The sequence below is a fragment of the Plectropomus leopardus genome, chromosome 19, assembly GCF_026936395.1.
Source record: "Plectropomus leopardus strain MGB_pleo_1.0 chromosome 19, ASM2693639v1, whole genome shotgun sequence".
Classification (NCBI taxonomy): domain Eukaryota; kingdom Metazoa; phylum Chordata; class Actinopteri; order Perciformes; family Serranidae; genus Plectropomus; species Plectropomus leopardus.
The window spans coordinates 21,808,256-21,834,341 of NC_142194.1; the positions used below are offsets into that span (position 1 = coordinate 21,808,256).

The 26,086-nt window shown below is 39.8% G+C and overlaps 2 protein-coding genes across 3 annotated transcripts; one reads left to right on the forward strand and one right to left on the reverse strand.

Annotated features, from left to right (window-relative positions):
- Positions 1–68: 68 nt before the first annotated feature.
- Positions 69–19,845, reverse strand: tomm22 (translocase of outer mitochondrial membrane 22 homolog (yeast)). 2 transcript variants are annotated; one of them, XM_042507468.2, is made up of 5 exons: positions 19,827–19,845; positions 3,524–3,642; positions 2,802–2,920; positions 2,435–2,552; positions 69–1,108 (listed from the first exon to the last, which is right to left on the reverse strand). In XM_042507468.2, exons 2-5 carry the CDS (start codon positions 3,611–3,613, stop codon positions 1,034–1,036), a joined length of 402 nt encoding a protein of 133 aa, XP_042363402.2. In that variant the 5' UTR covers positions 3,614–3,642; positions 19,827–19,845; the 3' UTR covers positions 69–1,033. The 2 variants fall into 2 exon arrangements, with proteins under 2 accessions (XP_042363402.2, XP_042363401.2); XM_042507467.2 differs by lacking the exon at positions 19,827–19,845 and adding an exon at positions 3,748–3,864.
- Positions 16,821–25,977, forward strand: maff (MAF bZIP transcription factor F). Its single transcript, XM_042507466.2, has 3 exons — positions 16,821–16,967; positions 20,946–21,027; positions 21,936–25,977. The coding sequence occupies exons 1-3, from the start codon at positions 16,879–16,881 to the stop codon at positions 22,377–22,379; spliced, it is 615 nt and encodes a 204-aa protein (XP_042363400.1). The 5' UTR covers positions 16,821–16,878; the 3' UTR covers positions 22,380–25,977.
- Positions 25,978–26,086: the final 109 nt, after the last annotated feature.

Sequence of the window (26,086 nt, forward strand, 5' to 3'; positions counted from 1 at the left end):
TACACAATGCTCTATGACGGCTTATTTTAGCAAATACACAACTGACGTACTGAAAGTAAACACTTGGCTTTCCATTAGATTTGGTGTTTTAATTACCGCAGTCATGTTGAACACAAAACAGAGACGTGAAGTTTGCTTACTGAACAGATTAAGAGATTGTAGATTCACATCGGTGATAACAGATAATAGAAAATAACATTCTAATGTAAGATTGGGATATTTAGCATCAAATCTTCATCGACCATCACAAACCACATTTGTCCTAAACCGTATAATTTCTCCTGCCTTATGCGACAAAATAATTTGACTCATCACATAATGTGCTATGAATGGATAAAGACACAATCATTGAACAGCGTGGAATCTGGTGTTGTTGCATTATACAATCCACTGCTTAAAACCAAAAACTGTGAAATGAGGCATTGCACTCTGACATACACACACAGTACAACTCTGAACCGTGACGGACGTACAGACAGAAACTCAGCACATAGAAAAGACTCATTTTGCTCTAAGAGGCCGTTCTGTTGACCAACATTAATATCAGCAACATTCTGCTCCACAGGGTCCATGCAGTGTGCGGCGGACCTGCCTGTCAGATATTCTGTAGCGTAATTCTCCACACAAAAGTGGAGCCGGCGAACTCATGATCAAACTGCAAACATACTGTAAGTTTAGTGACGTTCTTCTAACTGCAAACACCGTGACATACACTAACAATTTTTTCTTTCAATTTATCCACTTGTACCTGCTTACCTCCTAAAGAAAACATTATTTATGTTTGTATTTATTAAAAAAAAAGAAAATTGAAGCAGTGCTCCTGGAAATAAGTCTCTGCATGATGTTGGAGTAAGGAGAGACAGTGAGAGAGAAACACATCCTCCATCTTCAATATGCTGGAGTGATCCTCATGCATTTGACACACAGATTCTTTTTTTTTTTTTGTCGCTCTTCTCGGTGGTCTCTCTGTCTCTCCTCGCGGCCGGACTCGCTGTATCGCTAGCAGTAGATCTCAGGTTGCCCTTTCAGTGTCTCACATCTTGCCAGGTGCAGGAGGCATCATGCCCGGCATCCCACCAGACATTCCAGTGTTGGGCCCCAACAGGATCTGGAGGAAAAAAGAGTTGATCACTCAGGTAACTCACTGATGGACTCGTCACATGTAACACTTTAACTATGAAGCAAGGAATCTCTGTCTGTTGTTCTGTTTGTCTTTAGTTTATCTGGAGAAGCCTTCATCCAATCTACTTTACACTGGGTGAGTGTATTGCTGGGGACCAAAAGATGTGCCTTTTCAAATTTTGGGCAATATGGATTAGCTATATGTTTAATATGAATAAATTTAAATGAACAAGCAAACAGTCTTTGTGCTGGGGGCGGGGCTTCAGGGTTCTGCAGACAGCGCTTCTTATTCTTACTAGGATAGGATAGGATAGGCTGCTTGCCTCCAGCTTATCCAGGAATATGCGGGGATTGTCAGAAAAGCATGCTGGCTTGCAAACTGCCAAATCTGACCGGATGTAGAAGAACGTTCTGGTATTTTTGGCAAGCTGCCTCACTTTGTATATCTCCTTATGTTTCTGACAACAAGAAGCCGTGATCTTTGTTGTTGTTTTTTTGCCATATTAACCCATAACCAGCTGTGAAACGAGGCCGTTATAGTCCAATAATTATACCAATGAAAGATTCAGTACCAGGAAGAGGGGACAGCAGATGCCTGACTAAATGAAGATGTAAACATACTGACAGATTCAAACTTCCAAGATCACTAACACTAAAGCGAAACATTGCTGAAACAGAAACGACGGCAGCAATGGTAAAACAGACATAGAGCTATGTTTCATGAAAACGAGCCCTCAGTGTGCAGCCTGCTGTGAGACGAGTGCGCAGGGACCGTCTACAAAATGCAACACTGAAAAGAGATTCCACAAAATATTCAATAATTCTGCACATTACATATCAGTGGTCTCCTACGGGTTATAATACAATATTTAGTTTGGGAAAAAAAACAGTGTTATCAAAATTTTGATTATTTTTTAGCAAAGAAAAAAATCAGAAAATTCACTCTTAGACAATGTAGTTTCTCCAAATATTTAATTCTCTCTTATAAAATCATTTTTTATTTATGTGCTCAATGTTCTGAAAAATCATGGACAAATAATTACTTTCATTATTTTGCAACATTTAAGAGTAACACTAAGAGTAGAGTAGTTTGTATGAGCAGTTCTGGGAAAAAACTGCAAGTAGCTATATCACAAGCCAAGCAATCACCCCGTTTTTAACTGGCACTGCACTTGTCCATTTTTAATTTGCCATTTCTGCTCATACAGCATTCACTCCTTAACCCGTGTTGTTTCCCCACAACTGTAAAACTTTTGGTTTTTAGTGGCTGTCTCTCGGCCGTAAGTCGCCTTTCATGCACGTGAACACTCACCTGTCTCTGCTGTTGTAGCTGCTGCTGCTCCAGCTGTAGTCTCTCTGTCTCAAACACAACAGGCAGCACCAGGATCATGAAGGAGGTAGTACCGACCCAGAGTGCAGAGCGGGAAAAACTGAAACAAGTTAACAACCTGATTAGCTTCTTCTTTGTAAGATGTGCCAGTCCAAAGAAATGTATTTCAATAGCTTCCAATGATTTATGATGTAAAATCAGTTGGAAGAAAAGATGGACCAACGGCTGCTGCTGCAATTAAGATTTACAAATTAACAGGTAATCTCTTAATCCACTGGGCTACCATCACGCTAACCCTAACCCACTATAAAAATAATCTTGCATTTCTGAGGTGAGACAGGGGACAGACCTGTAAAACTTCTTAGCCAGTGAGACGGAGCACTGTGCAGACACCTCAGCAGCATTGCGAACTGTGTCAGGGAACATCTCTGTCAGGCCCCACAACCTCTCCATCAGTGTCTCATCCAGCTGTAGGAGATAAATACAAAACATCAGACACGACACCTCTGTGAAAAAAGGCTGACTGAATCTCACATGATTAAAAGCATTTACTTTAAACTAACTAGCATTCATTTATGAATTTGGCAAATACATTTTGTGCATCCTGGAGTCTGAAACAGGTTTGGATTAGCTGTTAATGATCAAGCAGTGATTAATTATTTACGATATAGTCATAACACAGGAGTGAAATGAACTGCTAGATGAAATAAACCTTTTAGGGGACTGGTCATTATTCATCAGAGGAAAGGTGGCTGAACTGTGACTTTGGCTTTTTTTTATCCTCCACAAAACTACATATTTTACTTAACCCTTCCAGGGTGATTGAAAACATTATTTGACATAGCTCCCCCTTTTTACACCAACCACTGCCCGCATATAAATAACGAACAGTCCCTAACTAGGATACTTAACTGAGCATGATAGCCACAGCAGGTAGTTAGCGGGGTAGCATTAGCACAGCCATGTTTAGCCAATAAAAAGGACAAATTTAAAACAAGACAGTGCGACTCTACGTTCATTATTTTGTTCACACTGACATTTTATGGTAGAACTCAGTGACTGGCCACTTACATCTTCATCTTCATCATCGTCTATCTCGTCCTCGGGGGGCCGGGTGGACACCGGGCCCGCTGAGGGGGAAAGCTCCTCGATTCCGGCCATGACTGCTGCCGTCTCCCGCTGCTCTCTGTCTGAAAGAGTCGCGAAAAACTCGGTGAAGCCGACAGTTGGTTTAGAGTGTTTCTGATTATTTCATCAAAGCTAAATGCTAGAAGGCGTGCATATGTTTCACCGACAGGCTGAGGTCACGGTGGGAAAACGTGAGGCTCGTCGGGACAGATGACGACAGCAGGGCAGAGGTCAGTTTATGCAACTCACAAAAATAAACTGCGCCACCTGTCGGAGTGGCTGTGTAATAGTAGCCTGTGGTGTCAGTAAATTGATAAAACTGGATAAAAAATAATAATGTAATGTTTGGTCGTTTTGACCAGAATTAAGCTCAGGGCCTCTAGAGTAATCATTGAAAATAAATTAATAAATTATCAGAGGTTAGATTTGAACAATTTATGTAAACTGTAACTGCATTTTCTCAAAACTGTGACTTGAAAAGAGCACAAGGGACTGTTCTTTATTTATCATTATGATATAACTATAGCCAGTCACAGCAAAAATCAGCAATACTTGAAAAAAAATCAGTTGTAGCTAAGTATAAAAAGGACAGCTCGGGTTCTTTATGGTAAGACATGGATCACTGTATTTACTCTTTGTTACAAATATGCACTGCCAAACAAATTCAGATAGTTGCTTTCAAAAAATATATACAGACACTACCCAGTAAATTTTGTATTTTGTAGAAAAAACAAAAAAAAGGTGGTGGAAAAAAATTAGATGGTGAAAAAAACATTCTCTCAACAAAGGCTGATTCTCCTGCGAAAGTTTCTCATTCTCCTGGGGAAATTTCTCCCTAAAAATTTGGGAGAACAAAAACCTTTCACAGGATATTTTTTCCCCTGATCAATTTCTCTCTACCATCATTTTTTTTCGACCATATTTTTTTCCACCATCATTTTTTCACCTGCAATTTTTTCCACAATCTTTTTTTTTTGAATTATTAAAAAAATGAATCCATCTTCTATTTTTTTCTCCCCCATGTCTCCTTTTAGGGGCTCCACAGACAACTGCTTATTGGTGCGAATGGATTTGTGATGATGGAGGAAAGCAACTTCTGCAACAGATGTTATATATATGTTTTTTTTTTTTAAATATTTTTACATTATTCTGACCAGTGCATCTCTTAAATGTATCCAACATGTGGACAACATTGAGTGTAGCAATATTTGCCTTTGTTTTTATTTCTTCTTAAAATATTTATGGTAGCCTATGTTTAATGTATGCACAGAAAACTAAAGCAAAATATTTGTATGTGACAGCCTACTCAGGAATAAATGTTATTCTGATTCTGGTTAATATTTTACGATATGACTGACTATATTATTCAGGACTTGGGAAGCTTGCACTTGTCATATGAAACAATGTCTTGTGATATTGCCATCAGTAGTCTCTCCTTTAACTACTGGTCTGGTCTGGTGTTATTCTCAAATAGATGTGGATGGCAAGACCTAGAAATTTAATTTACAGAAATGAGCAGTAAGTGAACGATGTTACTCACTGGTAGGTAAATCTGCCTTTCTTTAATTTGACATGTTATAGTTTTGATAGCCTATGTTATAATGTTTTCAGTGTGGTCGAAGACAAAAGCCTACAGCGGGATGTGGAGGAGATGGAGAAAGAAGACTACTGTCCATTTTCAGAAATGCTTTTGGTGCCATGTGTCCTCAAGCATCAGATGGCATGTTAGATATGTATGGTACCTTAAGTTGCACTTAGCTCTTGCACTGCACTGTTTTGGTTTTATTTTCAGAGATTAAAAAAAAGACATACACATCCCGTAGTGGGTGACTTGTTCCAAGATAAACCAAAATGTGAAAAAATAGTTCCCTGGTGTGCGGACCTACAACGGAGGATTAGGGCCACATTAAGGGATTTTTTAAAAAAATTATTTACGAGATTAAAGTCATTATTAACGAGATTAAACTCATTATTAACGAGATTAAATTCATTATTAACGAGAAAAAAGTCATTATTAACCAGATTAAACTCATTATTAACGAGAAAAAAGTCATTATTAACGAGAAAAAAAGTCATTATTAACGAGAAAAAAGTCATTATTAACGAGATTAAACTCATTATTAACGAGAAAAAAAGTCATTAATAACGAGATTAAACCCATTATTAACGAGAAAAAAGTCATTATTAACGAGAATAAAGTAATTATGTATGAGAATAAAGTCATAATATTCAAACATGCTGCTTTTGGAGACCATTGTCAAAATGAGGGCTACGGAGGATTTGTTTCTTGAGACACAACGAAACCCCTCTGAATAGCCCGTAGATGCATCCAACGATAACCCTGCAGTTGATCAGTTCAGCCATTTCCCCCTCCAGAAAAGCAGCAACATCCTCCAAGTCCGACTGGTTCTTTCGCCGGAAAAGATGCAATTTCTTGCATATTCTTTTTAAAGTCCTGATACTTATGATAATGTGATGCTGATGTGCCAAAAGTATCTCCTTGTTTGTGAAATCTATCCTAAAATACAACTCAACCAAATCCTCCGTAGCCCTCATGTTAACAAGTGTCTCCAAAAGCAGCAGGTTTGAATATTATGACTTTATTCTCATAAATAATGACTTTTTTCTCGTTAATAATGAGTTTTTTTCTCGTTAATAATGACTTTTTTCTCGTTAATAATGAGTTTAATCTCGTAAATAATGACTTTTTTCTCATTAATATTGACTTTTTTCTCGTTAATAATGAGTTTAATCTCGTAAATAATGACTTTTTTCTCATTAATAATGACCTTTTTGTCGTTAATAATGAGTTTTTTTCTCGTAACTAATGACTTTAATCTCGTAAATAATTTTTTTTTCCTTACTGTGGCCCTAATCCCCCGTCGTATTATATGTAAAATATTTTGTGTGTGTTTTGTGATTTTAAGTGTACAGCACTTTGGAATGATGGTTTTGATAAATGCTATATAAATAAACTTTATTCTGATCATCTATTATTACTAATATATTTGTTGGTGGTCTACCATTATAAGTGATCAGCATGGGTAGAGAGGAGTGTACTACCCATCCCTGAGTGCACCCATTTCATTGTGAACTATGAAAGTGATATGATATGATATGATATGATATGATATGATATGATATGATATGATATGATATGATAGTAAATTATTGACTGCTTTTGGATGAAGAGGTGTTGAAAACATTATTATGAACAATAACATAACAACAGCATCAACCTAACCTGACCCCGACCTAACGCAGTGACGTTGACATAGGCCTAAAGTGACGTCGACATTCCAATTTATGATCCATGTTCGATCAGAACGTGAATGACGTAAGAATTTATACTATGTCCAAGCAAATCCAGCTTTTTGCTCATTTCTACTGTCGACTTTAGTGTGAGAGCCATTCATTTTCTCGAGGGAAGACTGAAATAATCCGCATTACCAAGACAAAGAATATTGTTTACTACCGAGCGCATAAAGTAAGTACTCAAACAGTTAACTTATAGCCCAGCTAAAAGCAAATATGGTGCTTTAAAACACAGAAACATTTCATTCTGTTATTATGCAGATTGTGATGCTCGTGGCTCTCTAAACAAGCAGATAACATTTTTAAAAACATATTTCTCTTATGGTCTGCTAGTCCTTAACAGTGTTCGGAAGTAACGAGCGAGCCTGCATGTAATTATATCAAAAAATAAGTAATCAGTTACTTCTTCTGGGGGGAAAATGTAACGAAATTACAGTTACAAGTCTAAATTGTACTAATACGAAGGGCCTGCCTCCGGATATATTATTTTCAGTGAAAAATGTTTAGTTGAAAATAAGTGATCCTGTGGCTCTGCATCTTTTTGCAGTGGAGCAATGCCTTATTGTTGCATTGCCCGTTTTAGGGCATCTTCAGCTTTATTGTCCAGTTTAAACATTTTTTAGAAAAGAAATCAAATGTAAGATATTGTGTTATTTTGATGAAGTCATAAAAAATACCTATCACTCATTAGTGTTTGAACAGGGTAGCCTAATAATCTGTAACCAATTACATTTCAAAAGTAACCCTTCCAACACTTGTTCCAAATTTAAAAGTAAAAATCTGAATCAAAATCATATTTTATATTATTTTCTTAGTATAAATAATGATACATAAAGATATAAGGTGCATTTAAATGGTGGAAGCTGTCAAGGTAAAAGCAATTCTCAAATTGATTTTATTTGGTGGTTCAGTCTTTGAAAATGCATCATATATTATAAACATTTTAAATAAGCTGCAGAATCTAGTTTGCACCTTTAATCCTGATCTGCTCCCAAAACAAGTGTCTCTGAATCAGTCTCTTATTAATGTGTTTCACAGGAGCTCACTGAGCTTCAGACAGAATCTGACACCAGTCAGTCATTCTTCTGGATAAGTTCACTGACACAGCACGCAAAATGCCTGCCAGACAGTCACCACCAACCCAATGTCCATCAGGACCAACTCTGTCTCCACCTGGACCAGTTCCATCTACACCTCCATCTCCAGCCTCATCTCAATCCCAATTGGCTGTTATGCCAACAGGGGAATTGATTGACTTCTTCCCTCAGCTGGTGGAAAGTCCAGTTAATGCTGGAAATGGCAGGTGCAGCCCCCTGGATGCAACTGCAAAAATGGACGCTAAAATGCGCACAGGGGAGGACTTTGACTTCCTCCTTCAGTTACTGGATAATCCAGTTGATGCTGAAAATGGTAGGTGCAGCCCCCTGGATGCAACTGCAAAAATGGACGCTATAATGCGCACAGGGGAAGACTTTGACGCCCTCCTTCAGTTTCTGGAAAATCCGGATGATGTTGGAATTGATGGATGCAGCCCCCTGGATGCAACCGCAAAAATGGACGCTATAATGCGCACAGGGGAAGACTTTGACGCCCTCCTTCAGTTTCTGGAAAATACAGATGATGTTGGAATTGATGGGTGCAGCCCCCTGGATGCGACTGCAAAAATGGACGCTATAATGCGCGCAGGGGAGGACTTTGACTACCTCCTTCAGTCACTGGAAAATCTTGATGATGGTGGAATTGATGGGTGCAACCCCCTTGGAGCATCTCCATCTCATTCTGCATCTGCATCGCCACCTTCACCTTCCAGTGCACCCGCAGAGCACGACTCTAACATCCACCCTCAGCCAGTGCAAAGTCCGGCTGATAGTGGATATGGTGAATGGAGCCCCTTTGGAGCATCTTCATCTCCGCCTCCACCTCCTGTTGTCCCTGCAGGGCAAGAATCTGACATCCACCCTCAGCCAGTGAACAGTCAGGTTACTGGAGGATATGACTGTGCAACCCGCTGGGAGAAGCTCCACTTATAGCTGCTGCAGGAGTGAACACTGTACATGCTGCTCCTATCCAGCAAACACAAGCTGTGATGCAGCCAGGTCACCTGCACAGCCAGGGACAGGTAAGATACCCAGTATAGGTTAGGGATAGATATGAGAAGAGCTTTATCAATACCTGCATCACAAATGATCTGCATCATTGGAAGTAAAAGGATATGCACACTAATCAGTTAGTTGAATGACAGACAATTCATTGACCACCCTTTTAACAATTGATAAATGACATTTTAAAGCAAATATTGTCATAATTCACTGGTTCCAGCTTTTCAAATGTGAATATTAACAGGTTTGGTAATATTTTGAGATCTCACAGCCAAAATTGAAATTTAAAGATGTTATTACAGGTGATGGAAAGCTGTGACTATTTTTTAAAATGTTACAGACCAAACGCTTAACAGAGAAAATATTTTGCAGATTAATAATAAAAATTGTTGTCAAGTTGAATGCTTTAGGCCAACAGAAGGACTGCAAAGGGTTAACTGTAATCTAAGCCCGCTCTGTTAATCAATGTGTTGCTGAATGTAACAAACTGTACAACAGCCCTGTAAGGCTATGCTCATCAATAATCTTAATAATTGCCTATTAGTTATTTTACAGAAGTAATAATTAAACCCTTTAGAACCTGGATCAGCATCAGTTCAGCCCTCTTTCAAAAGCTTTTAAACCTCTGTAAACTGAGGAAACTGGTTTGATTTCTTTTAAAAACATGAGATAAAGGCAATGAGCAACTTGGCAAGAAATTTATGAAAAATACTTTACAATTATTTAAAATTATTTTACAGAAAAATAATATTTTATTTTATTTCTAGCAGTTTCTTAAGGTAATTGTCTTCCTTTTTTTAAAAAACTTTTTTGCTTATTTTGAGGTAATTTTCTTGTAACTTTTTAGGGTTAAGTGGGCAGCAGATGGAAGCTGTTAAGTGACTGTTTTGAAAATAGAATGAGGTTTTATTTGCTTAAAGCGCATGGTAGAATACGAACTTTCTGTGATCAGTTATATTTTTTATTTAATTAAATTTGAGGGGAAAATGAAAATGTTCCCTAAATAATTCATTAGATGACGTCTTTTCTATATAAATGGCAAACTTTCATAATTTATTTTATTTAATTTTTTTCCGGCATATAATGGCAATAATTCAAAGTCTAAAAGCTAAAGTTTACAAGTGAATGTTATTACACCAAAGTTACTTAAAGTAAAACGGGGGGGGGCTACTGCGTGTGCATAATGACACCCCTGCAGCTCATCTAACCATCTGCTCTGCATATGTTTGTGTCTCCAGTATGACAATGTACCAGTTGTGACACTACCACAAGACCTGACCCAGAACCTGTGTCCTGTTGGAGTATTGTAAGTACACATGAATACAAAGAAACACACACAAGTGTACACAGATATTGAACTTCTCAGGTGTGTGTTTCAGAAAGAGGGTTTAACAAACCTTGAACTCTGATTTTTCAGGTTCAGAGCAGCTGATCAGAGTTTGTTCAATCAATTCTGAGTATGTTCACACTAAGTTAAGCTCGAGTGCTGAATGAAAGTAGCCTTCATCGAGCTCTGATAATACGATTCACCATGGCAACGGATAAATAAAAAGCCGAGCCTCGGTTTTAATCCAGCGGGTGTAGAAATATGAATAACTGAGATGGCGAATGCCACCATCAGAGCTTGGCAGGGTTATGATAGATTTGTCAAGTATTTGTGGACTGCAAACATTAATCTTTAAAAGAGTCTGACTCACAGCAGAGAAAAGTGTCAATTAGTTCATATAGAGATAATTTAAATAGTTAGGTATGCAATGAAAAAAAAATACAACCAATCATATACATCCATTTATATATATCAGTCAGTAGATCACCTGTAAAGGTAGGTTAAAAGGCGATATATAAGTACGCGCTAAAGACATCATAAGAAGGAATTAAAAGGTAAAAAACCCCACTCTGCAAAACTAGAGTGTCACTCATTTCTACGTCACTTACTCATAGTTTTCACAGTACCCGCTTTCTGAAACGGCCCTGTTGCATCTTTAAGCACAATATTTCAATGATCTAAAGTATTTCTGTCTCTTTTTGTGTATAGTAATGGAGAGATGGTCTATGGGATTCCAGCAGGCTCTTCAAACTCTGCTTCTCCTCCACCGCCACTAAACACCTCCATGTCAAAGTAAGCCAACAGTGGCCTATTTCACTCAGAATGTCCTTTTTTTGTGTGTGACTGGCTCATAATTTATGGCCATGGTCACAAACCCTCAACAAACTAAATCATCACTTTCACATTTAATTTTTTGCACTTGTTACTTGATTGCAGGTGTTATTTATCTATAAAGATGTCAGCATGAATATGATTTAAAAATCAGTGCAACAGAGCACACAGAGGGATGCACTTTGTCCATGTCTTGTATTTTTCTGCTTACTTTACTGCGTATTTCTGAAATTCTTCTGTTTGCCCGTAGCAAGAGAAAGCGTGACAACTCGCAGGACGACCGTCCATATATCAAGAAGCCACTGAACGCCTTCATGTTGTACATGAAGGAGCAGAGGCTGAAGTATTCGGCTGAAATGCACAGGAGTGGAACTGCGACAGTGAATGCTTTCCTTGGAGAGAAGGTATGTGCGTTAGCTCTGTGTGACACGCAATGTTACACAACCTTCATGACTGTTTGGTCAAATTTTCTGCAGGCGTGCTCGTTCATTATTTCTGTAATTCTATATCTTCACATCTTGACAGTAATTTTTGAAGATTTTTATTCTAATGTCACATTACCAAAAACACACCTACATTTAAACTGAAGATTTTCAGAATTTTACAACACATATCCACTGTAGTTGTGTGTTGGTATGGATGTGCTGACAGTGTGTTGTCGTCTGTCCACAGTGGAACGCACTGTCCACAGAGGAGAAGGAAAAATACTTTGAAGAGGCTCATAGAGAGAAGAAGCTCCATGAGGAGAGATACCCAGAATGGTCAAGCCTTGATAACTACGTATGTACACTCTGCTGACAAACAATACATTCATATGAACGTCTCTACACTAGAGCTTATAAAACAAACACACTGAAAAGATTATTTTTTATGCCTCCATGCTGGCGACGGCAGTAGGCGGAAGCATTATGTTTTTGGGTTGTCCCAAAAGTGTCTGTCTGGTCCACTCTTGTAAACACAAAATCTCAAGAACCCCTTGAAGGAATTACTTCAGATTTGGCAAAAACATTAACTTGGACTAAATGATGACCTGATTTAAAATTTGATGTTTAAAGGTCAAAGTCACTTTTGACCTGTATTCCACAAATGCAATATTTGAAAATGGCTTTGATGGAGTTTCCTCAAATTTGGCACCAGTGTCCACTTGGACTCAAGAATGAACTGATTAGAATCTGCTGGTCAAAGGTCAAAGTCACAGTGACCCCATGCAATATGTTTTTGGCTATAATTCAAGAACCACCTTGAAACTGTGCTGATTATATAGATCTTCTGAGTGTAAAGTATACATGTTGTCAAAGAAATGGATGTAAGTTGTCAGTGCAACTTGACCGGAGTGTGGAGGCATACAAACGAGTGGCAGTATATGTAATTTATAAGCTGATGTCAGACAGGAAATCTAAAGTGTTTGTTTTTGTGTATAGGGGAAAAAAAGAAGGAATAACAGGAGAAAGGCAGCCAAAACTGAAGTGCCTGCACCTTCATGCAGAGTGTCTCACCTGCCACAGGTAAATGAGTTGTACTGGCTGAACACACCAGCAACAGCCGGGTCCAATTCACTGCCAGCAGGGACCCTTCCCCTCGGGCCACAGCCACAGTACTGGACTCAGCCGCAGCCACAGCACTGGACTCAGCCGCAGCCACAGGACTGGACTCAGCCACAGCCACAGCACTGGACTCAGCCAGAGACACAGCAATGGTCTCAGCCACAGCAATGGGCTCAGCCACAGCAATGGGCTCAGCCACAGACCCCACAATGGTCTCAGCCACAGCAGTGGGCTCAGCCACAGCAATGGGCTCAGCCACAGACCCCACAATGGTCTCAGCCACAGACCCCACAATGGTCTCAGCCACAGCAGTGGGCTCAGCCACAGCAATGGGCTCAGCCACAGACCCCACAATGGTCTCAGCCACAGCAGTGGGCTCAGCCACAGCCACAGCAGTGGGCTCAGCCACAGCAATGGGCTCAGCCACAGACACAGCAATGGCCTCAGCCACAGCCACAGCAGCAGCTTCAGCCTCAGCCTCAGCCTCAGCCTCAGCCTCAGCCACAGCCACAGCAGCAGCCTCAGCCTCAGCCTCAGCCTCAGCCACAGCCACAGCCTCAGCCTCAGCCTCTACCTCAACCTCATCCTCAGCCACAGCCTCATCTGTAGCAGCAGTCTCAGCCTCAGCCAAAACCTCAGCCTCAGCCAAAACCACAGCCTCAGCCAAAACCACAACCTCAGCCACAGCAATGGTCTCAGACACAGACAAATCCATGGTCTCAGCCTCAGCCACAGCAGCAGCCTTAGCCTCAACTTCAGCCCCAGCCTCAGCCAAAACCACAGCCTCAGCCACAGCCTCTACCTCAACCTCATCCTCAGCCACAGCCACGGCCCCATCCTCATCCGTAGCCTCAGCCTGAGCCGCAGCCTCAGCCTCAGCCTCAGCCTCAGCCAAAACTACAGCCTCAGCTTTAGCCATAGCAATGATCTCAGACACAGACAAATCCATGGTCTCAGCCGCAGCCACAGCACCAGTCTCAGCCTCAGCCTCAGCCTCAGCCTCAGCCAAAACCACAGCCTCAGCCACAGGCTCTGCCTCAACCTCATCCACAGCCACAGCCACGGCCCCATCCTCATCCGTAGCCTCAACCTCAGCCTCAGCCAAAACCACAGCCTCAGCCACAGGCTCTGCCTCAACCTCATCCACAGCCACAGCCACGGCCCCGGCCCCATCCTCATCCGTAGCCTCAGCCTGAGCCGCAGCCTCAGCCAAAACCACAGCCTCAGCTTTAGCCACAGCAATGATGGTCTCAGCCTCAGCCACAGCAGCAGCCACCACCCAGGACAGTAACAACAAGAGTCTAACCACTTTGCTGACTTCCACGGGTCCAATCCCCTGCTTGCAGAGCTGCTTGAGCCCCTTTCCCCCACAACACAGCCTCAGCCACAACCTCAGCTCAGCCGGAGCCGTGGCCTCAGCCAAAGCCACGACAATGGCAGAGCTAAGGCTTTTGCTCCTATTACTTATGTATACTGCTATTGTTAAATTGTGATATATTGAACAAAAATAAATTGCAAAAAATAATGTTATTAGTGTTTTTTTCTTGTTAATATTTTATTTAACTTAATTTCTTCACTTAAACAAGGTCACCCATCGTTTATCAAATGGCTCATGCATATATATATATATATATATATATATGTATGTATGTATGTATGTATGTATATATAAAACGATAAATAACTAAATAATACTGATTGTTATTCAAAACGAAACAAGACACAAAATATACAAACAAAAAAATCCATATTCCGATCAGAATCTGCTCTGATCTACAAGCAGCTGATTAGCTCTCAGACACACAAAAAGTGTGTAAGTGAGTATTAGTCTCAGTAACTGTCCATGTCAGCAATGTATTCCAAGAGGTCTCTCCACTTTGCCCCACATTTCTCAGTCCTGTCCATACAGATAAGAAGAGATTTTTCCATATGATGCAACTTTTGCCAACTCTGATGAGTTCCTTAAAAGAGGGCTCACCTGGTTTTCCGACAATTTTACATTACGATTCACTTTCCCACCATAATGCTGGTCTGAATAAAGTCCTTGGCTGTGTAAAATATTTTAAGTTATTTATTTTATACTATCTCACGTTATTTATTAAATTTTACTTTCATTTTTTTAAATTAGCATTTTAGCATGTTAACAGTGACTAATTAGTAGAGCTGAAGCTGATAGGGATGTCATTACTTTTAAATGTATTTGGTCATAAATCACATTTTTGGAAAAAGAAAATTATGTTTAAACCAGTGGTGGTGCCAGATGAAAAGTCAGGAGATCAACATTAATATAATCTATCCTCTGGATACTATCATCATCATTCATTATCGACAACAGTTCACCCTGGGTCATGGTCGATGGGAGAATACATTGAATGGGAACCATGAAGGTCTGTACTGACCTTTGGGCCAGTCCATTCAGTAGTTAGGTAAAAACATTGATGTGTTGGAAACACTAAAAAAAGCAGTCATCTGATGGTCAAATATCATCAGCATGTATCCACTGGGGATCTTGAATATCAGCCATAAATTTTAATGCAATCCTTGTCATCCTTGTCATCATCATGATGGTGGCACGAGAGGAAAAGTCTGTCCAATCCATCTAGTAGAAGACATCTGATGCAAAACCACTCCAACCACTTCACTACCTTTGATATAGTCTAATACGTTGTTTTGTTTCTTTTAAATTCCACTGTTTAGAAAGTGGTGGAAATTAATTTCATTTATTCAAGTACAGCTTTGAGGTACTTTTACTTTACTTGAGAATTTCATTTTTATACTATTTTATACCACCAATAAATTTAGAGGAAAATATTGTATATAAATATTATATGTTTCCAGATAACTTAAAAGGGCTAAATTCTAGAGCAGGATCTTGGTTAACTTCTACAGAGGAGCAATAGAAAACATCCTGACTGGAAACATCACAATCTGGCAAGGTTTGTGCACAGCCCAGGATAGGAAGGCTTGACAGCAGGTGATTAAAACTGCCCAGAACACACACTATATATATAAATATGTAGACTACAGTCTTAAAAGTGGAACCTTTGCTCCTGATATCACTGTTGCAACTGTAAGGAGCCTCCATTGAACACGCATTTTGGCCCTGTACAGATATACTGCATTCTGTCAGGGACTGTGACAATAAAGTTCAATATTGGGCATATTTTGAAGTAGTCCATTTGTGAAATTGATTATTATTATTATTGTTTAATGAAATTTAATGAAACATTTCTGGTGCACAATATAAAACCTTCAACACCAGGCTCTTCATGTACAACAAACAATTACATTAAAACTGTAGTTCACTCTGCAAATGAAAAATAACAAAAAAAACTTTAACTTTAAAAATAGTGCAGTAAACAAATATAAAAGGTATGATGTCATATTTTTAAATGAAATGTTTGAGAATTTCATTATTGGTCTTTTTTGTCTCTGTTGTTGACTCTCATAGTTCTTTTTGTTTTAATATATTTTGTTTAAAGTAGTAAATGAGTTGATGGGAACGTGCTAAATAAAAGGGGTTCTAGGTATAATAAGCTTAAGCTTCAGCCTACACATTTTCAGTCTATACTTTTTATTTTACTTTTGTTTTTCCTTTTAATTCAATACCTTGACGTTATCTATTTTTCATTTAGTATATTCCTCTTGGAAATAAGTACTAAAGAACAAATCACCACAAGCAGACCATGCAATGAAACAATACCACAATAAACATGTTTGAGGAAGCAATACTTCCACAAATAATCCCAAACCAGTTTCAAAATTAAGAAAGTATCTTCAGTAGATCAGAATTTATCTAATCTATTGTCTATTATGCAGCAGTAAAATAGCCACAAATGTATTTTTTTACTTGTTTCGTAAACCATGAGTATGTGTGTTTATGTGGTGCGTGAGTTTTCGCCTGTAGTATTTGTTTTGACTCTTGGATCATGCTGGGTTTTGAGCCTCATCGTCACGTGTGTTCTCAGTAAACTGTAACTGTAAAGCCTCTCCCAGTGTATTCATCTGTTTCTAGTGAAGTTGTTGTTGCTGGAAGAAGAGGAAGGAGGGGGGCTGGTCATGGAAAAGTTTTGGGAAGCAGGGATTCCTTGTTTACATCCTCCCGGAGTACGCCACGGGGGCGGGGTTGGCTCCGCCCTCATTCTTTAGCCCTGACGTCATTGTCGCTTGTGTTTTTTGTGAATGAAAGAATCCAACCTCAGAGAGCAGCGGAGTAATTCCGGGAAAAGGCGGACTGACATTTTGTCGCCAGAGTCGCTTCGACCCAGCAGGTAAACGATCTTATTTCACTAAATATTGAACGTTAACATATTTATCTGTTATTCGGAGCTAACAGCGGGACATTGGGGTGCTTGTATCCGTCGGGAGGACAAGAGAACAGGCAGCTGTTTGCTGTAATCTCCTTCAGGTTAGCTCGAGACCGTTGATGCTAGCTGCTAACAGTTAGCATGTTTAAGATGATGGTTTTACCCCGCTTTTTAAAACGCATTCCCTTTGTACCCGATACATCTAACCAGATTAGGTTTTACTTTGTTATTTACCTGTGTGATTTAAAACAATTCAAATGGATTATTTGCTAACATTAATGTCGAGGTCACTGGTGATGGCTGTTTACTACAGCGGCAGCTCCTCTCCCTATAAGGATATGGGTGGATTCTGGATGATTAAATACATCTTCCAGAGGTTGTTTGTGCTCGGTACTTATTATTAAGTTGAATAATGTTAAAAAATAAGAACACATAATATGTTTCAAACGCCATAAAACCCGTTTATTAGTCGCGTTTTGCTGCGTTCACTTGTTGCGTTACTTAAAAACGTCCTCTAAAGCTCAAGATATTTATAGTAAAGTCCAAATGTCCAGTGTTTTTTGGACAGACACAAAGACACATGAGGTCACAGATGTTTTTGGGGGGGGTTTGGGCTGACCGTAAGTCCCGGTGGATCTCAGCAATCCGTTTATTGCTGAATCACCATGACTTTACGAAACGGCGGTCTCATCGGTTTACAGCCGGAGTCCGAGACACTGCTGCTGCAACCTCTACTTCCCACGCATGCTGGGAAATGCAGTTTATTGTCAGCAAACTACAGACCACTAGACCAGGGGTTGAATTTAACTCATGTGGATCAACTCCTACTGTGAACAAGTCGTAGGCATAGATAATGTGGGGCATCAGGTAAAATGGGACAGGTAAGGTGTAAGGGTCTTTAAATATTCACAGCCAGTCATTGAACATGTTATTGGAGCTTAAATACACATGTGCTTTACATAAAACACTTTTATTGGTCTGAGATAAGTAGGGTGAAAAGAACACTGGTCCCAGACCTTGCAAGGAAAGCAATGTTGCATGTTGACCTTCTCTTTTTGGTAATGAGAGTCCTGCAGCTAAAATAATAAGTGTTCAACACCCAAAATGGTTGTAGGCTGTTGCATGTGATTAAATGTTTGATTCATACTCAAAATATTTTCACATTTCACTTTGCTTTTTATGGGAAAGGGTTTTGAGAGAGTACTTTATGTATTTAGGTCAACTGGGACATTTCTCTGAAAGAAAACCAAAAGGTTTTTAGGCTACCAGGTACCATAAAATCTGAACTTATGCTTTTGTGTGCTGTCCTGTAATCTTAGAGAACATATTTTTTTGCATTTTTGTCTCTAAAAGAGTGAGTCAACATTAGCCACAGTAGTCCAGAATTACCCATAACTGTTAGACACACTCACAAAAGCACATACGTGTTCATTGTAGACAATATGGCACCAAAGCAGAAGGCAGCAACAAAACAGTTTAAGCATGGCTGAAAAGTTCGAAAGAAGCCACACGTTACATTCATTATTTAATGAATTCGCGACTGAACCGATGAAATTGATTTAACTATTTAAAAAACAAACATTGTCCAATTTGACCTGAATGCGTAATCAGATTGAGATAGAGGTCCTCAATGTGTTTAAAAGGTCCAAAGTTTCTAAAATATTTCACTCAGCAACATATCATCTTTATAGAAACATAGTGATAGAAATCTTTAACAAGTTCAAAAAGTAACTATTGATGTATTTTCAGGGTTTTTTTGTAATCTACCAAAAAGTGTCACAAAGTACTTGACTTTGCCCCACATGCAACTGTAATAACAATTTTACTATTATGACATTGAGTATTAACCAAAATTAGGGTTTTTCAACTGAATTCCCAAATATGAAACAGATAAAATGTGACTGTAACTTAAATGGCTTCTTTTGCCTTAATAGTTATTAGTTAATAGTCAAACTGAGAAAAAAAACAACCCAATTTACATAAGTGCAACATCCTTTTATAACAAGTGGGCGTAGATGTAATGAAAGTCAGAATGTCACATTCCAAAGCAAACAGAAAACCAGCTTACTTCAATTTAAACGAAATTTGTTAAACTTAAATATTTCTAAGAGTCACTTCAGGTTTCCCTGAAGGCTCTGTCACCAACTGCCACCAAAGATGCTGTTGTTGATAGGTTTAGAAGAGGAAAAGAGACAAAAAAAAGGTGCCAGATCTTGTCACACCATGGTATAATATAATCAAGAAGTGGAGAAATTCAGCTGCGTCACGTTCTCATCTAGATAATGATTACAATAACTTAATTAATGTAGCACCTTCCAAAAAAGCCGTTGTGGGCTTCACACACACAAGGATGTATAAAAGAAAGCAGCATGCAGTATGATGCAGCCACGCTTCTTAACATTTTTCATGTTTTTTGACACTCGGAGAGACTAAACAAAAGCCCACTCACTCTAAAAAAGAAAATCCAATGTTGCAGCAATGTAAAAGTTCACACTTTCACTCTCCAGAAGCCGTGTGGGAAAACCCCCCGTGGTTTTATGATGTCAAAGTGTTTGTCTTAATTAAATGTTAAGATGTTTTTGCTGCAAAATCAACACAGCGTGGCCTCTCATCAGCATGCCGTGTGGCTGTCCTGTGTGTCGGGGTCGGGGGGGTGGGGGTGGGGGGGGGTTAAACTGATAAAGCTAAAATAGTTGAAGTGCAGTCATTTTTTTTATCAGCATGACTGATCTAAAGCCAAATCAGCCAAGAAGTGACTTAAGGGGAAAAAGAAGTTCAAGTGAAAGGTTGGACTTAAAACTCACACAACATTTGTGTACTGACCTTAGTAGGAGTGTAGGAAGTCCCCAAACAGTCTGTGTGAACTCTAAGAAAGAAGAATGAGAGAAAATTTCCTAAAACAATAGCATTAAGGCGGTACAGACTTAAACAAACACTCTTAATGCTGTTATTACAGCTTGTTACTGGAAGCAGCAATTTAAGGGCGTGCAAACATACCCAAACTCACTGTTCTAGTCTGCTATTTTTTAATAATTAACCCATTGAAACCTGGAATCTTTTTTTTTCTTGTGCTGTGCTCAGATGCACTTTACATGCCTTAAAATCTCTGAAACTGCAGCAAATTCTTGCTGCAGCATGTTCTGTTGAAAACATGGCCAAAACAGCTACGAGCAGCTCGGCAACAAATGTCCGACAGGTTGCAAAAAACTTAGGAAAGGGGTGAAAATGACCTGATTTTTTTTAAATAGAGAAAGCGAGAGAAAATAATAGTTCATGATAATGTTTTTTTTAAAAAGTAGGGCAAAATGTTCAAAATAGTTTATTATTATTATTATTATATTTTCTAATTTTGAACTTTTTTAAAAAAACTTTTTTTCTTTTTGTTTTGTTTTGCTAAATTTCAGGTTTATTTAACTTATTCCCACATTTTTTAAAAAAGAAACCAGGCCAGTCATGCTCTTGTTTAAAAGGGTTAAGTATGTTTTCATTTTTGGTTTCGACGCAGAAATTATGAGCATCACAAAAATGAGATTCTTGTGATGCTTGGTTCCTTTTTATTTAAATACAGTTGTTTCCTTTTCTTTCTCACAATGAACGTTTTGAACCGTTGGTGTTGACAAGAGGAAGTGTCGAGGGAATTGGTTAGGACACCTGCTTTGAGCAACCAATGGGCAGACACATGATAACTTCCCCCTCACTCTTCCAGCGAAGAGAGAAAGGCTCGCCGCTTTCAAAACCTCCCCTTCCTTTAACATCAAACCGCAGGGTTTAATGAGAGAGCGCGTTTGGAGAAGCATGAAAGATCCGCGGGTTCTCCTTTTGCTTTAACGCGCCTGACTGGCTGTCTTGTGAGCGGATGCTAAATGTCAGGATGGATCTGGACCAAAAACAGCATGATGTCCACAGTCACATGATAACACACCTTTTTTTTCCTGCTTCCAGAGTGTCTGTATCTGTGTTGACTGGTGCTCGAGGGGAACAACCGAAGATCATGACATCAGAAAGAAACAGCAAAGCCCTGAAGGTAACACACAGAAATAAAATGTTATGTTATAGAGAATGACTCATGTTTATAGACAGACTGTTTTTACAAAAGTAAAAATGTCATCAAAAGAAGCTCAGCTCTCTCTCGGTTGTTCTTCGGTGACATTGGTTATGTGGTCATGCCTCTGCGCGGCGCTAACCGAGGCTGGAGGCATTGTGCTTTCCGGTTGTCCGTGCATCCGTCTAAGTGGGTTATCTCAAACAAGCCATGAGAGATTTTCTTCAAATTCAGCATAAACATCCACTTGGACTCAAGGGTAAACTGATTAGATTGTGGTGGTCAAAAGTAAAAGGTCAAGGTCACTTGACCCCATCTGTCTCATTCTATGAACGTGATGATCATCTTGGGGAAATTTCTTTAGATTTGGCACAAATGTTTGAGTGAACTCAAAGAATGACTGATTAAATTTTGGTCAAAGGTCAAAGGTCACGGGTCACAATGACCATATGTCTCATGCACGTGAAAGGGATATCTCAAGAACCTTCATCGATTTTTTTTCTTCAGATTTGGCACAAACATTCACCTGGACTCACCGATAAGCTGATTAGATTTTGGTGGCCAAAGGTCAAGGTCACCGTGACCTTGCATCTGTGTCATTGTCGTGAACAGAATATCTTAGAATGGTCTTGAGGGAATTTCCTCAAATTTGGCACAAATGTCCACTTGGACTCAATAATAAACCAAATAGAATCCGGTGGTCAAAGGTCAAGGTCATTAATCTTGAAACTGTGCTGGTTTGTAGAGATCCTGTGTGCTGCAGGGGGGGGAAGATGTGTGTAAAGCGTCCATGTTTTCACAGACATGGATGTAAACTGTAATTGCGACTCGACTGGTACGCTGAGGCACACAACCGCTAATGCCAGTGTCTTCTCTTCTGTCCTCTTCAGGTGAAGCAGGAATGTGGCGAGAACGTGCCCTTCCTGTCGGACAGCGAGCTCATGTCCCTCACAGTCCGAGAGCTGAACCTCCACCTGCGCGGCATGTCCCGCGATGAGATCCAGAAGCTGAAGCAGCGCCGCCGCACCTTGAAAAACCGGGGCTACGCCGCCAGCTGCCGAGTCAAACGGGTGTCCCAGCGTGAAGCTCTGGAGCAGCAGAAGATGGAGCTCCAGAGGGAGGTGGAGAGGCTCGGGGCCGAGAACGCCGGCATGAGGAAAGAGCTGGAGGGGCTCGGCGCCCGCCTGGCTGCGCTCCAGAGGTTCGCCAGGGGCCTGGAGGCAGGAGGAGGCAACCTGCTGGCTACCGCCCCACGTCTCAACACCGCCTCCGTCATCACCATCGTGAAGAGTCCGCAGCAGCCTCAGCCGCAGCGGGATCATGAGCCGTCCTAGAAGGAGGAACCAGACTGGGGGGGGAGGCACAACCTGCAATGCAAACACACACACACCTGTAGGCATAAACACACACGCACACACACACACACACACATACACACATACACCGGAGAACATTGTAGTAGGAAAATACTAAGCACTTGTCTGCGTCACGCCTCGTTCACATTTTAAAATTCTGTATGACACAATGTTGACGGAGTGGCGTGTGACGTCACCCATCAGACAACAGCTAGTTTTCCAAAGCAAGAGTTTAAAAATCACCCAGGACCGCTGGAGGTGGCCTCCACTCTGTAACGCTGCAGCTTAGCTGACTGAAATTTACTTGAGGGGACAGTTGTGATATTCTGAAGTGGGGCTGTATGAAGTATTTATCCACAGTCAGTGTATCACATACAGCAGATGGCAGTCGGCACGCCCCCACAGTCCAACACAGAAGCTAAGCAACGTACTGCTGTGGATTGGTCAGCAACAAAACTTAGTTTAGCCACTTAAAAAAGAAATATCAGTTTAACTTAAGGCTATACTTAGAATATTTTCACTGCTTTGCCTTTCTGTTAAACAGTGATTTTCAAGTAAATGAAAGTGTTATGTCACAGCCAAACTCCATTGAGAAAAATACAGATTTAACATCACTGAACACAGGATCTGCCGGTCCACAGGTGCCTTGATCAGTTAGTTAGTTAGTTAGTGTTATTGCGTGACTTTGGCGTTTAAAAGGGTTGCTTCAGATTCGCCGAAGTCATACAATAACACTAACTAACTACCTGATCGAAGCAGCGGTACACCAGCAGCTCCTGTGTTCTGTGAGGTAAAATTACTGTTTTTGTCAATGGAGTCTGGTGGCTTTGACGAGAGCAGAGATTTAGGACCTTGGCTGTTTACAGCCTCCCTGCCGTAATGGGCTGTCTCACTTAAAGTTAAGCAGTGAAAATTCTCTCAGTATAGCGTACACTTCAACTGATAAAAGATTTTTTTTAGGTGGCTATTATGTATGTAATAAACTGACTATGAATAAGTACCCAATACAACCCCACTTCAAAAACTTGCCCTTTGAGTGTTTGGGATTATTTTAAGAACAGGTCTAATGTGAACGAGGCGTCGAGCACTGATGCACTCACACGCGCACAAAACCCTCACACTCAGTCCTCAATCCACACGGGAGGCGAAGACGAACGGGACTTTGAGTGCAGCCAGACCGACACAACCAGAGTTACTGTACACGTTCAAAGCTGGGGCCTCTCTGTGCTTCAGCGAAAACGCACGGGCGGAGCGGACGTTCACGCAGCTTCTTGCGGCTCTACAGCGTCTGCATTCCTGGAACAGTTTGTCGTCTGGAGTTTTTTCGGGGGAAAAAAAGTGTCCCAAAGTATGATTCATCCACTTTTGTTAGTCATTAATACAGAGTTTCTCAACCTTGGTGTCACTTGATATGCAGGCGGGGTCACGGGAGAAGACTGAAATAACTCCTCGGGTCACAGAGAGCAAAAAAAAAAGTCCATACAAAGGTTGACAAATGCTGTGACATTACTTCATTTGTGGATTCACCTGCCACTACCTGTTCCACTCCTCCACTCAAGGAGAAAGTCGTTTTGTACTGCTTGTGTTCACATTTCTCACATTAATGCAGTGCCTTCAGAGTCTGTAGGAGTCAGAAGAATGCAAACCTAAGAGGGTGAAAAAAAGACTGTAATCGCTCACTGTTCATGACCGCACATTTCTTTCTTTTCTGACCTTTTTATCCCTCATTTCCACAATCCCTCCTGCAGGGTTCGTACGGTCATTAAAAACTTTTTAAATTTGCAAATAGCAATTTACAGACCAGGAAAAGTTTGGAAAAGTCATGGAACTGATTTTTTTCACAAATCTGTATAATAATGCATGATGTGTTCAAAGATTGCCGGAAATTTGAACATAATTTGATAATAATAATTTCTGTTGTCACAGATTGTGGCTGTGAAAAATGGTGGAATTTTGGTAATTTTTGAAGAAAACAAGGATTGGAAAACTGACTGCAAAAAGTGGGTTTTCAGAGAAAACAAGCCTTCCAAATACACAGATTTAGTATGCATGTTTTCTTTGAAAAATCACCGAAAAATTTCTAAAGAAAGAAAAAACCCACACATTTTCTTTCTTTAAAAATTTGCAAAAAAATTAAAGAAATAAAAAACTGCATTTTTTTTCTTTAAAAACCACCAGATTTTTAGAGAAAGGAAATGGCCAAAACATTTTCTTTTACAAAAGGCCAATTTCTTTTTTTCAGAGGGCATGTTTTCTTAAAAAAAAGTGGCAGCAAAATAAATACAAAATACTTAAAGTGCATAAGAATATTTGACAAAGAATGAAAAGTTCCTGTCTTTAAATATTCAGTTCTAATCCTGTTCTGAATTCATTTTTTAAATACTATATATTTAAAAAAGCTATTACAGTAATGAATCAGAACTGAGAAGTATTGGTGGTCATTGAAAAGTCATGGAAATTGATTGTTGAAAATGTGTATGAACCCTGCTCCTGTGCAGTAACTGCTACAGTCTGCTGTGGCCTCCCGTTCTTTTACATATCCATCATATCTTGACTCCCCAACAAACAGATGTTGGTCGTTTTTGCTAAAGCGGAGTCGCATCTGATAGGAATTATGATGCAAATCCTCTGCACACATTCCTGGTTTGTTTTTTTTCGTTGTGTGTTTGTAATGTTTTGCCGTTGAGAGACGAAAATGTTGAGTGACATTTATCAGAGATATATATTCTATATTTTATTTGTATTTAAAGGTAGATGTTATGAAAAGACAAGCTAATGAGTGCTGTGATGTTCTACGTGTTTTCAGAAGTACTTACTTATTACGAGTAGTCCGGGGATATGTCTAATTATTGTGTTGTGTGGCGACGATGATTACAAAATGTTAATTATTAGCTGTGTAGAAATATGCTCAAAGCCAATGGCCATATTGCTGTATGATGATTTTTTTGTTTGTTTTTTTGTGAGTGTTTTTTGCCATGTTTGTACCGGCTGGTCGTAGTGGATTATTGGAGGGACATTATTTTTCTATGATGATTGGTATGTTATTTGTGAGGAAAAATTAAGGTCATTTCTAAAATCGGCTGGGTGGGCGGATCCACGGGAAGTTAAAGGAGAGAAAGATGGAGAAGAGGAGGAGACAAAGAGGGTTGAGGAGTTGTTGAATGATGGAGAAAGAAAGTAGGAAAGGCGGATTGGCAGAGAAGGTGGAGAGGGGCTGTATTCACTTGAAAACCTCCATCAGTCCCGGGTCTGCTCCAGACTCGGGTTTGATGGAGTCCTGGCCACTGAATAGTGCGAGCAATATCATTTATAAGCAGGCGTTGTAACACATTAGGCTGTGTTGACAAATAACTCCCTAAGATTATATTTAGCTATATGAATATCAGTGTGGCAAAGCATTTATTCTCGATATTTTAACGTCTCACATTCTGTCAAACTGTGCTGGATGTTTTGTAATAACCTGCAAAACAAAAATGGTTTTTGTATTTATTACCTGTATTTTTTCTATTGTGAAAATTTAAGTACATTGTCTATTTTATATATTAATTATAATAAATGTTGTACATATTGTACATAACATTGTGTGTTAGTGGTTGTGGGCCAATCCGGAACAGCAGATGCACTCGCTGTGGTTCAGAAAGGAAGTGGATCTACAGGAAGTCTTGCACCAGTTATCTTAGTCTCCA

Coding starts and splice junctions, on each gene's coding strand:
- tomm22 (XM_042507468.2), bottom strand. CDS start 3,613: ATGGCCGGAATCGAGGAGCTTTCCCCCTCAGCGGGCCCGGTGTCCACC. Junction 2,921..3,523: donor ACGATGATGAAGATGAAGAT/GTAAGTGGCCAG, acceptor TATCTCCTACAG/CTGGATGAGACACTGATGGA. Junction 2,553..2,801: donor CTGGCTAAGAAGTTTTACAG/GTCTGTCCCCTG, acceptor AACTTGTTTCAG/TTTTTCCCGCTCTGCACTCT.
- maff (XM_042507466.2), top strand. CDS start 16,879: ATGAAAGAATCCAACCTCAGAGAGCAGCGGAGTAATTCCGGGAAAAGG. Junction 16,968..20,945: donor GAGTCGCTTCGACCCAGCAG/GTAAACGATCTT, acceptor TCCTGCTTCCAG/AGTGTCTGTATCTGTGTTGA. Junction 21,028..21,935: donor GAAACAGCAAAGCCCTGAAG/GTAACACACAGA, acceptor TGTCCTCTTCAG/GTGAAGCAGGAATGTGGCGA.